Source organism: Lepidothrix coronata, unplaced genomic scaffold (genome assembly GCF_001604755.1).
Source record: "Lepidothrix coronata isolate B3197 unplaced genomic scaffold, Lepidothrix_coronata-1.0 Scaffold22, whole genome shotgun sequence".
In the NCBI taxonomy this organism is placed as follows: Eukaryota; Metazoa; Chordata; class Aves; order Passeriformes; family Pipridae; genus Lepidothrix; species Lepidothrix coronata.
This window is the reverse complement of record NW_016690202.1, coordinates 5,393,644-5,406,136: the sequence shown is the minus strand read 5'-3', so window position 1 is coordinate 5,406,136 and position 12,493 is coordinate 5,393,644. Positions and strand designations below refer to the sequence as shown.

The window sequence follows — 12,493 nt, the reverse complement described above, 5'->3', positions numbered from 1 at the left end:
CAAAGAGATTATAAAGAAAAAGTAACATGTTTCATCATTTGCAGGTCAAACTTCATAAATGTTTCTAAGTGGCTGCCAGCTTTTCAACACATTTTATGTAATCCAACACCACAAATAACAGCATATTTTTAAATATGCACTTTATATACTGTAATAAAATACAAGCATCTCAGAGGGAAGTAAGCACAAAAAATGTGTGAAACACTCTTTCAGTTTATATTCAGGGGCCTCTCTGAAACCAGTAAGAGTAGTGTTTTACATGCACCTTTGTATTTTGGAACATACTAAGAAAAAGAACAAAATACTTTGAAGAGAAAAATAGATTAGTAAGTTCTTTTATACTACTTATGATCCAAAACCACCAGAAGACAACAGCAAAAAATAACCTCGTGGTTTTTCAGCTGCTTGTGTTTTTTTTCCCCCTTCTTATTGGACCTGTGATGGCAGCAATACTAGCTATTTAGAAAGGGCAGCGAAAGGCAGCTTTTGAAATGTATGCAAGAAAGAAGTTTCAGCTTCCCTCTTCTAGAAACATAAAAAAATAATTAGAGTACTTAAGAGAAATTTGGTATTTTTACTGTACCCATGTAAAAACTGACATTAATAACACTTTCCCTTTATTTTTAACTTTGTTTTACTTTAGAGATCTTCTCCCAGATGTTTCTTTTCACACTAGAGCTCATAATTCATATTCATACAATTAGGCACAGCTGTGGCATTTATCTTAGTCAATCAGTTGCTACTGCAGCATTGCCAGAAGGCAGGACACCTCAAAAGAAATCAAGAAATGACCACAAATCAAATTATTCCTAATCCTGCAACAGATTTGCACGCACAGCACAACTGGAGGACAAATCAGCTAATGAAAAGGCCAAGGACCTTCTGCACATCAATCAAGTCACAGAAAAATGAAGCAAACAACCCCTCAATCTCCTACATTTGTTTTGCAGTGCCTTGCATTTTTTTATCCAGATCACTAAAACCCACACCACACCTTCGGAGAAAGAAAAATGCATTACAAGTCATCTATAAAACAAGCATCATCTTGGAAAACTAAGGAAAAGCCAAAGGAGGACAGCACAATAAACACTCATAATCTGGACACCTGACAAAAGTGTGAATATCACTCATCGAGGCTATATATATCCAGGGCTAGCTATATAGTACTTAAAAGATCATCCAACCTCATTAAAGCATGCTTACATGGTATCAGATGAAGAGCCAGACGTTTAAAGAATTAAGCAACAGATTTTTAATATCAGAGTTAAAAGACGAATGGAAAACTGCATGCATGGAAAGAAAAAAACATCCCCCTCTAGCGGCTTAAGAGTGAATTAGAGTAAATTCAAACCACTCCAGTTCGCCAAAATTAGTAGAATCGAATGCTTTATCAGCTTTCTGGTCTTGTCAGTGTGTTGCTTTCCAAATAAACCAATCTGCAATGCTCAGGATGCCAATGCTAGAAAGAGATCCATTACTTACGACAAGGGTACAATGATGAGATAGGGGCCATTGAGTCTTTTGTGCTCCATCAGGTAAGTAATGAGTGCAATAGTCTGTATTGTCTTTCCTAGTCCCATTTCATCAGCTAAAATTCCATTCAGATTGTTATTATAGAGTGAAACCATCCATTCCAGTCCCTGGAGCTGAAATGAAGAATAATAATTTCAGTTATTTAAAACTCACACAAGTAACTAACATCAGCAGTACAGAACCAATGTTCTGATGTCCCTGTTTACATACATGCTGCATTTCCTGCAGTAATACTATATGCATGGGGCCCCCTGTCTACCTTTACAGGGAAATCATCACTCCTGTTTAGCCAAGTCTTCACAACAAAGCTGAATTTCATACAAGGAGGTTTTAGTTGCAGACAAAGCAACAGAGTCACTCACATGTAAGGCTGATAAACACCACTGCAAGAGTTTGTTCTTCAATTTCAGCTGTCAAATGCTAAAACTTCCTGTGTGTATTGTATGCCATTTGCCTGCGTCAATTAAAATCTTTCAAAACCAACACCATCAAATCTGTGCAAAACATGTAAGCCTCATCCTTGCCAAATGCATTATTGGTATGCTAAAGCACTTGTAGCACATGTCCATTTAGTGCCTGCTGTCCAAACCTCCATACGCCAGAGTAGGACAACTTCATCCAAATATGCCTTGTGTATAAAATTCCAGAATTGGAAGGAAGCCAGGGTACTGTAGCTTGGCAATGTCTACGTATCAGAATTTCACACTCCGAAGGGTACTTCTAGAAAGCACTATTCCCTTATCAGAGAGAATTCCACATATGAGTATATCACATTACTGATGGACATGCAAAGTAAGTTTCTGCTTCTAAGATCCAGACTTCTGGTGTGTCTCATGCATGGAGCGAGCAGACAATTAAGTGTCCTGAGGAAGTTCAGACAGAAAACTCTATGTGCCTCAAGTAACATTCTGCTGACCCTGGGAGACAGTCTCCAAAACAATGTTGCCAATTCACTGGTTTTACCAACATGTGGACTGATTCATATTTATGTATTAAACTAGCAGGAGTTGATCAGAATTTGTACTGCCACTGCATGTCCCACTTACAAAGTAGCTTCAGAATCAAGAATAGGAAAACTATCGTGTCTGCATCATTATTCTTTATTTTATGTGGATATAGAAATAATGTTCTGCCTAGAGAAAAAATGCAGGTCTAGTTTCCTACGAAGTTGTACAAATGCAGAACTGTTGAAAACACGCAAAGACATTTTCAATCACACCTGAATCCAGCTTATGTCTGATACAGAAGTTCCTAGTTACTAAATCCAGTGAAAGTCAGTAAAGAACATGTTACACCAATCCTCCACAGTAAACTATTTTTCTTATTTCCAAATTGTATCATCACTGCACTGAAGTACTAGGATCTTAATTATAAAATAAAATCCTAAACTTCTAAATACTGAAGAAGGAAAATGTTGTTAATCCACCACAAATTAAAACAATAAGAACTGAAATTACAGTTCAATGAGAATGATAGCAAAATCAATATATTATTCATGTGCAATGAAAAAAAGGTAGAGGTATATGCAGAAAGTTGGTATTATTATTTAAGCAGTATGTATGAAACATCATCCATGATAGATAACTGTCATTGCTTTGTCCATATTCCCAAATTCTAACCTAGTAGAGATCTTGTATATCTTCAAAAATTTTCAGTTTGCCACTTGAAATACCACACTGAAATGCTAGGAGTAATTCCAAGTGTTAAGTATTTTAATGATTTCTCACCTGATAATGTTTTAGTGTGCCATTAATAAGAAGGGAAGACTGCTTTTCCACCCTTTCTGTGATTGCATGAGCAACAGTGTAGTAGGACTGAGAGCCTCTAGCACTATATTGCATGCTATATTCATCATCCACATCTTGTTTGGCTGTCCTGGAAAGCAGAAAAAGAACTCAGGTGAATTCCCACAAACAAATATTTTTTCGACCATAGCTTACATATGTATGTCTAAAGAAACAGTGAAAGTTCTCAACTGAGATGAGTACATCAAAGGGTGCAGGATTCTTTATAAACAGTACACAATTAAATGATCATGCTCCTTTCTGCAGATATTCATGCCAGATAAGCTACTACAACTCACTGTAATCTAGAGAAAGTTACTCTTGGGAAATGCCACTGTAAGAAATCACAATTCTTAACAAAACCCAGCACCTAAGGAACACTCACTCAATGATTTGCTTTGCATCTTTTTCAGAAACTTCCTCGCTGTTAGGATCCAGGAGTATCTTCTCATCTGCTTCTAATCTGCTTGATTCTTCCTCCTCATCCTACAGAATACAGAAAAAGAACAGAGGTGCTGGGAAGCGCAATATGTTCCTCAGTCATACCTTCAACTGGCATGCACATATAGTAACTCTCATTGGTCAATGCTTTATGACACACATCTAAATCACAAAGTTCAACTCACATCTATTCTACAATGAAACTGCACTGCAGTATAACAAGATGATTAATTTTTGACATATATTAAACAACAGAAAGTCATGCTACTTTGAAATAAAAACTATTTCCCCTCTAATGATCTTACTTTCAAAAAGCTTTCTCTGAGTACCATGTTCAAGGACAGGATTCTAATACCATGTTGATTTTTATATCATATTCTAGATGTGTGATAAATTAATGAAGCTTGAAAAACTGTCAAGGACTACTATTTTAGGCTTCTAGTTTCTTAACTTTTTAAACCCAGTTATTTTTACTCTTTTTAAGATAGTCTGTCTTCTGGCTACAGTTGCAACAGATTGCCAACAATTTAAAACCTCACTAAAAAGTAAGATTGTAAAATCTGAAGCCCTCTTCTCCTATATTAATACTGAAAGTCATACAGAATTACATTAGCAGAAATTAGCCCAACAAAGGCATATCACACAGTCCAGTTAGTTTCAGAGGTCATCTGGTCTAGAATTGTAAAGACAGCTAAACTTATGAGACCTGAACTCTCTACCTAGTTCTGCTACTAGGCTGTTGATTGAACATGGATCTTCTCTACTCCTTACTTCTCTCCTCCTTTTAGAAAGCACTTATCTGAAAAGTGCTATGTAAGTATCAGTATTCATTATTCATAGTACCTAATATTATGACCCTGCAAGGTTGGGATCCTTGTGTGTGTCAATTTTAAAATTATTTTTAGAATTTTTGTAACAATAGTATTTAAAACACCATTAAAGTACTGAACCAAATAAGCTTACCCTGAACAGTCCGAATGTCAAATCCCTGCTATAATTCCCAAAATTTTAATACACATAATATATAAACAATAACCACGTTATTCAGAATTGTGTATAAAACTCCAATGCATAAACTTTAAAGGTGTTGACTTTATTCAGAACAAAACCACAATGCTGTCTTTTCTGAGATATATTTTAATATAGGAATCTGCTTAATTATCTGGTTTACAATTATTAACAGTCAAGAGTAAAGTATTACTCTTAACCATGGTTACCAGTTAGGCATTTACAGCATGTATAAAGAGCATCTGCTATGAATGGAGAACTACAAAATCAGTTAATTTTCCTGTTTGTTTTAGTCTTAAAGCACCTACACAGCTGCTATCACTTCCCCTCTCTTCCTTATGAAAAACAGGAAAATACCACATGAAATAAGTACTTGTTTTTACTGTTTTATTTGTCATAGTCTTTTTTTTAAAGATACATACCTCCTCCTCATATTCAGAGCCACTTTCATCTTCACTGTCTGATCTGGGAGCAACTTCATAGCTGTACAAAGACGACAGAAAGATTATGAATTACAGTTAACAAGAGGAGGGATTAGGTTCAATACATTTCCTACTCAGCTTACATAAAATAAAGCTTACATAAAATAAAGAATAAACAAGAAAAAAGCGTATGAAAAATATCAATGCAAATAGAAAAAAACAACCTACTTGGTATGGTAACTACTTACCCAGGGTTCATCTCCAGCCAAGCATCCAGCTGACTTGCTTTTGGTGCCTCCGGTCCAAGAAGAACTTTGCCTGTTTCGGTGTGAGTCACTTTGACAGGAAGGTCACTCATCTGACTGCTTTCATCTATAGGCTAAAAATTCAAATGAAATTTTATACCATAAGGCAACTGAACTTCATGCCTGCATTACATAACAAAAAGAACAAACAAGACTTTCAAAATTCCAGTTCTGAACAACCAGTAAAGTTTTGTTACTACAAGCCACACTTTTGCACGTGACTATCAAGCAAACACCAAGTCACAGTATTTCTGTGTGGAACATATTCTACGTGACATCCACAAACATATCAGAGTATTCCAAGTAAATTAGTAAGACCAGCATGGAAAAGAATACACTATTGGGTTTTGTGAATCAAGACACAAGGTATGTATTCTTACAGGCATTTAATCCTGTTATTTATACCAATGGACACCTGTAACAGAAAACATACAGTGACCTTATGACCTTTTTGCTTTTTACTGAGAAACAAGGATGTAACAATTTAGTTAACTTTTTAAGTAAAGGCCTATTTTAAAGATTCATTGTCCTAGCTTATTCAACTAAGTTGATGAAGCACTTGCACAAACAAAATCTTTTACTTATTCTGGTGCTCTAACAAAACCAGAGCAGTATAATTACTTTTTCTGTTATTTCTTTGCCCTGTTTAATCACCTATTTTTTTACTTTGAAACCTTTTTGCCTTTTAATACTGTTTCTGCTGAAGAATCTTGCCCAAATACATACATTCATGAGCAACAAATAGTAATTCTGAACAATTATAAATACACTGACTGACAAAGTATAAAACTTAGGCCATTTCCATAAATACTGAAGTTATGGGAATGTTATGTGCATTTTCCTTGTGCAACCATATGTATATTAAAGTATTCCAATAAAACTCTTTAACTATATTGTAAGTATCGCTTGCAAGTACAAAAAAGACCAGAAGTAAAACAATAAATACAATTCTAAAGTCTTTATAGAAAAATTAATACAAAAACTGCACTAACAGAATAGTTCTGTTAGCATATGCACTGCTACTGAGTGAAAAATATTATTCAAAGAATGACACAGAAAAATTATTCTTTTCCTCTCGCTTCTGAGGAAGAAAGCACTTTCAAATGTCTTAATCCATCATAATACTATATTCTGGATCGTGACTGAAAGGTGATTACATGCAATGTCAACAATGTATTTTTATAAAGATGAGAAGACCGACTATATGGTGTTTATGAGCTTGTATGAGGAAGTAAATTGTCTGTACATAGACTGTAAGAAAACTACTTATGCATACTACAGTTAAGAGGGAGACTTCAGCATACACAGTGATAGACTCACTATATTTTTTCTTTTAGTCTTCAACTTTCTAAATAGTGACAGGCTAGCATACATGTAATCTAGGTAATTTTATTCCTGGTTATAAACAACAGCTTTTATAACATTTGTGGTCATGATTTTTTTTTTGAAGTTATAGCAATGATACACAAAACAATCACCAGGAAGTTGGTTTTTAAAAAAAAAAAAAACACAACAAAAAACCAACAACAGCAACAAAAAAAAAAGCCCCTGTAAAATTCATACCTCTCCATCAGGACCAAGACCAGATGCCATTCCTTCTGCATTTTCTTCAGCCTTCTACAACAAATGGAGATTTGAAAAATATTACGGTCAGAATACAGGTACAGAAAGAATACGCTATATGATGTCAGTATTCTGTATTATGAATATGTTTCACTTGTTTCTGAACAGCCTAGGATTCATATTATTTACGGTGTGACAGATATGGATAGAGATAGGCATAGAGTTACTACCAAACATAAACCATTTACTAGTATTAAGAGAGTACCTACACACCTGTAGTCAGTGTTATAAATCTGCATGTTAAGAAGTGGCCGGCCCACTGATTTTTTTGGTTCAGACCTATAGCTCAGCTGCTTATACACTGCTCTAATGCAAATAAAGTATGTATTTATTTTCATGTGATTTACTATTAATTTCCTCTAAACTGCCTTAATCTCTGTTTTGAAAATGTCGGCAGATATCACAGATTGTAAATTCATGCAGGGCACTTTTATCTTGGGTACATTGGGTTTTTTTGGTCTGACAACTAATTAGAAGGAGAATTTTGGGAATGTTTTACACTATATCCTAATCATTTGAAAATAACAATTACTCAAATCACAAACAAAAAGAATCCTAGAGTTCTTCACTGGAGTAAGCCACATTTTTTTCTTCCCAGGTACACCTCTAGGAAATAAGCAGTATCTTCCTCAAAGTCTGTCCTCATTTACCCTACTTAAAAATGAGAAAATGAAAGACATAGTCTGCCTCTTTATTCAAACAATTCTGAGAAAGAAAGGATATTATACAGCTTCTGCTTATTGCACAGTGATGAGTTTACAGCACTACAGCAAAGTATTATTTTGGATACCAATGTAAAGAGATCATGCTAACAACAAGAACAGATCTCTTAAACTGTGTTTTAGAGATAAACAACTTTCAAGTATTGTTAATGTATGTGATAAATGTAGATTATCTAGTTATTTCTTTTTTAAGAAGTATGTCTGAGGAATAGCTGGACTTCTGAATATTGAGATAATCCTTAATATCTGGTTCAGATCAAGTCTTGAGCCTTTTTCTTTGCCATTGAAGTCCATTATCCAAGGCATGAACTTCAAATGAACATGTAGCAACAGGTATCATTCAATTCCTCATTTTACAAAATGTTATTCTTATTTCTTTCACACAGCCTTCACACTACCGTTCCATTAGTACTACCAAAAATGGAGACATGATTAGGCATAATTCTAGTCTAAAATCTTTAAAATGTTTATGAAGTGTAACACTCTTTAATATACAGGAGAGGTTTATAAACATTTCACCGGGCCCCACTAATGTCATTGGTTCTGATCAACACAATAGCTGATACCCAGTAGGAACAATAACAATATGAGCTTTAAGGCTGCTTCCTTCAGCATTTCTAGGCAGCAGGTATGTCTACTGACAAAGAAGGAACCAGAACTGAAGACTTCAAATAAACAGAAGGGCAGAGTAAGTTATGAAAGCACATATCTGGCCTTGGCTGAATACACTACATTGACTGATGACATTTTTTCCTTGGACGAACAAGGGCAGGGGTCCACTCTTTTGCACATGAGACTGCTCTCTAATATATAAAGATTATTACAGCTTAGCTACAGGCAATGGCAAAGAACCTTACAACTCAAATCACAAAAAAGCAGTAAGCATCAGTGCTGTTCACTGTGCAAAGACTAGAACCTGTGAGAACAAAAACATTTACAACCTATAGTTAAAAAACAATTTTGGAAAGCAGAAGCATACGTCACTAAGAAGATAAATGTAAATAATGACAGATATCTTGTACTTTTATTTTGGACTATGTAAACATATCTTTAATATTGACAATTTAATCCTTGACAAGAAATAATAACAGGAAATCTACTGCATAGGCTGCATACTGAAAGGCTGCACAGCAAGTTGAACTTGCCTATCAGATGAAAATTGCATATGGAATATTTTTTTCTAATCCATGACTACAGTAGGAAGCTGAAGATAGAAAATGCAACTAGAGGAATGTGGAAAAAGTAAAGAGGGAAAATCTATCAAAGATTCCAGAAACTGTATCCCACAGGGAGAATGGACTAATCTCAAATTTTATTCTAGTAATAATAGGGTTCTCTTGGATATTCTATAATGTCAGTCTGGCAAATATTAGAAGTATTTCTTCACCATTCACTTTCTCATTGCCATTTCAAGGAGGAAATCCTAAGAACTCTCTTTTGTCATTTCTCTGTAAGAGCAAAATATTAACTACAGGTGTCAGTAGATCAAACTTTCACATGGATTACAAAACATAAAAGCGTAAGGACTAAATGGCGTGACTTAGAAAAAAGACACTGTGCTCACTAACTTCAATGAGTTCTGCACCACGCAATTACAAATTCATAGAATTCTAAATTAAAGTAAATGGTCATATTTGTGTGAACTCCTATATCCTTCACAGATGAGCAGTTGATTGCTGGAAAGAAGTTAATTACAAACAAAAAGCTGCAGATGACCAAGAGAGAGCAGAGATTTATTTTGTTTTGCTAATTTTCCTTTAGGTTTTAGGTTTTATAAACACTGAATATATATGGGGCATATTTCCCTTTAACTTCAGTGACAGAAAACTATGTCTTTATTGATGTGGCCAGAAGATACTCTGTTTTTTATACATACTTCAACTAAACTGACATAGAAGGAGAACCATATCACGAATGTAGATTGTTAAAGAAATTATTACTATTCATTAGAGCAGTGCATTTATTCCACATGGTGTCTCATTAATTACTATCTCTACTGCGCACTCCATACATTAAACCAGGCCTGTTCTCACTGGTAGCACAGGTCAAGAAGCTCATTTAAATTACCTTTTAACTTTGTACACAGAGTATTGTTTCTATGTTAAGAACATACTCTCAAAAAAAAATTACAGAGGTTTTTGAGAGGGCAGGAGAAAACATGAACTATTTTTTTAGGCCATTAATGTTCAAAATCAGTATTTTTTATATGCTGGTTTTTACTAGCATATTTTGAGTGCTGCTAGTAAACCCTGTAAACATAATGTTTATATTTCAATTGGTAATTAGTAGCAACCCAGGCGCAGAAGTTGATTATAAAAATCCTCTTACCCATTCTGCAAGAGATGAAAGGTACTCTGAGGTCACAAAAACTGTCAAAACACTGCTTAATGACTATTTCACACACAGAATTATTTTTTTGAAAATTGCACTGGTTCAGTTTCAACAAGTCTCTCTTGCAGAGTAAAACATTTCATAGGAAGAAAGGTAATTTGGAAAAGTTTCAATTAAAGGTTAAAAATGCACAATGAACAATCCTACTGTCAAATTACCCACTTACTATAATAAAACCACCCAGGTTTTTTCTCTGTATTCATTTCCAATGGTCCTACAAAATGGACTGAGCCCAGCGCAGAATGCGGAAGTGTAACACAGTTGCCCTGCACAAAACAGTTAAGCAAATCAGACTCTTCCCATCTTCCTCATAGGATGTATTTTTGATACACAGGACCCTTTTTGGCTACATTAATCCTAACTTACACATCTGTCCCAATTTCTCCTGTAGAAAGTTTATGAGCAAATTAATGTTATGAGGAAATTGATGTTAACAGCTCAGAATTTTACACTCCTGCCTCCTGCTAACCTTGAGTTTACAATAGCATATACATACTTTAACAGAGAGAGAGAGAGAGAGAGACAGAGAGAGAGAGAGAGATGAGTTCCCTCAGTGTTAAGAATTTGGCAGTGTAGATTTTTTTTAGACACTCTGGTTGGTATGTGTATGACAACTGGGCACCACTATATTTATTAACATTAAAATTGGATTTGAAAAAGAAATGGCTTGAAAATACCAGCTGTATCTACTTGCCTTCTTTCTTCTCCTTCGCTTCTTCTTCTCCTTGGCTGCTTGTGCCTGTTTATGCTCCCATACTAGGTTAGTCAAGTTAGCCACATACTCATCTGTCTGCTGCAAGAGGTAGGCCAGGCGTCTATCTTTCTTTTGATCAATCAGTTTACGGTAGCCTTCTTCATCTTCAGCCTAGCAATACAAAACAGATGTCAGTCACAACAGACATGCTTCCAAAGAAACTCTATCCAACTCCTATTTCAATAAGCAAGTGCTATCTTAGGTCAGTACGATCTGCATAGAGGGATGGGTAGATGGGTAAAGAAATTGCCGGATGATTAGACCCAGAGGGTCATACATCTGTATCAACAGATCACAGAATCATATGGGTTGGTGGGGACCCTGACGATAATCTAGTTCCAATTCCCTTGTCACAGGTAGGGATACCTTTCGCTAGACCAGGTTGCTCAAAACCACATCCAACCTGGCCTTGAACACTTCCAGGGATGGGGCATCCACAACTTCTCTGGGCATCCTATCTCACCACTTTCACAGCGAAGATTTTCTTCCTAATACCTATTCAAAACATACTTTCTTCTAAAGAATCACAGAATCATTACTAAGGTTTGAAGACCTCGAAGATCATGGAGTCCAACCATCAACCCAACACTGCCAAGCACCACACCTGAGTGACTCTTGAGAACCCTAAGGTCATGGGTTTGATCCCTCTATGGGCCATTCACTGAAGAGCTGGACTCAATGATTCATGTGGGTCCTTCCAATTTAGAATATTCTGTGATTCCAGAAAGTCTGTTTGCTTTCAATGAAAGCAGCTTTCTGTTTATGTATTAGTAAGGGTGAGGAAGTTAGTAGATACGCAAATCTTGAGTGATGTTTTTTGAACCTCTCCAGGCAGTCTGTTCCAATGCTTGACCACCCTTTCAGTGAAGAACCTTTTCCCAAAATCCAATCTAAACCTCCCCTGCCACAATTTGAGGCCATTTCTGCTTGTCCTATCATTTGTTACCTGGGAGAAGAGACCAATCTCCATCTTGCTACAACTTACTTTCAGGTGGTTAAGGACCCTGCTGAGCCTCTCTCTTCTCCCGGCTAATTAACCTCAGCTCCCTTAGCTGCACTTCCTAAGACCTGTGCTCCAGACTCTTCATCAGCTCCATTTCCCTTTTCTGGACAGAATCCAGCACCTCAGTGTACCCAAAACTGAACAGAGCTTTTGAAGGGCAGCCTCACCAGTGCCGAGCACAAAGGGACACTTACTGCCCTGGTCCTGCGGGACACACTATTGCTGATACAGGCCAAGATGTCACTGGTCTTCTTGGCCACTTGGGCACACTGATGGATCATGTTCAGCTGCTTCTGACCAGCACTATGAGGTTGTTTTCCACCAGGGAGCTTTCCAGTCACTCCTCCCCCAGCCTCTAGTGCTGCCTGGGGTTGTTGTGACCCAAGGGCAGGACCTGGCACTTGGCCTTGTTGAATCCCATACCACTGGCCTTGGTCCACTGATCCAGCCTGTCCAGATACTGCTGTGGGGCCTTCCTACCACCAACAGACCAACACTCCTGCCTGA

The 12,493-nt window shown here is 36.4% G+C and overlaps 1 protein-coding gene across 3 annotated transcripts in view; it reads right to left on the bottom strand.

Annotated features, from left to right (window-relative positions):
- The window catches only part of SMARCA2 (SWI/SNF related, matrix associated, actin dependent regulator of chromatin, subfamily a, member 2), a 119,211-nt gene that overhangs the window by 57,557 nt on the left and 49,161 nt on the right, over positions 1-12,493 (bottom strand). For all 3 annotated transcript variants that reach the window (XM_017808145.1, XM_017808147.1, XM_017808146.1), the window contains 7 exons: positions 10,924-11,094; positions 7,057-7,110; positions 5,437-5,567; positions 5,189-5,249; positions 3,703-3,803; positions 3,261-3,408; positions 1,483-1,646 (listed from right to left, as the gene is read on the bottom strand). In XM_017808145.1, coding sequence (XP_017663634.1) covers positions 1,483-1,646; positions 3,261-3,408; positions 3,703-3,803; positions 5,189-5,249; positions 5,437-5,567; positions 7,057-7,110; positions 10,924-11,094 — 830 coding nt within the window. The remainder of the gene's footprint in view (positions 1-1,482; positions 1,647-3,260; positions 3,409-3,702; positions 3,804-5,188; positions 5,250-5,436; positions 5,568-7,056; positions 7,111-10,923; positions 11,095-12,493) is intronic.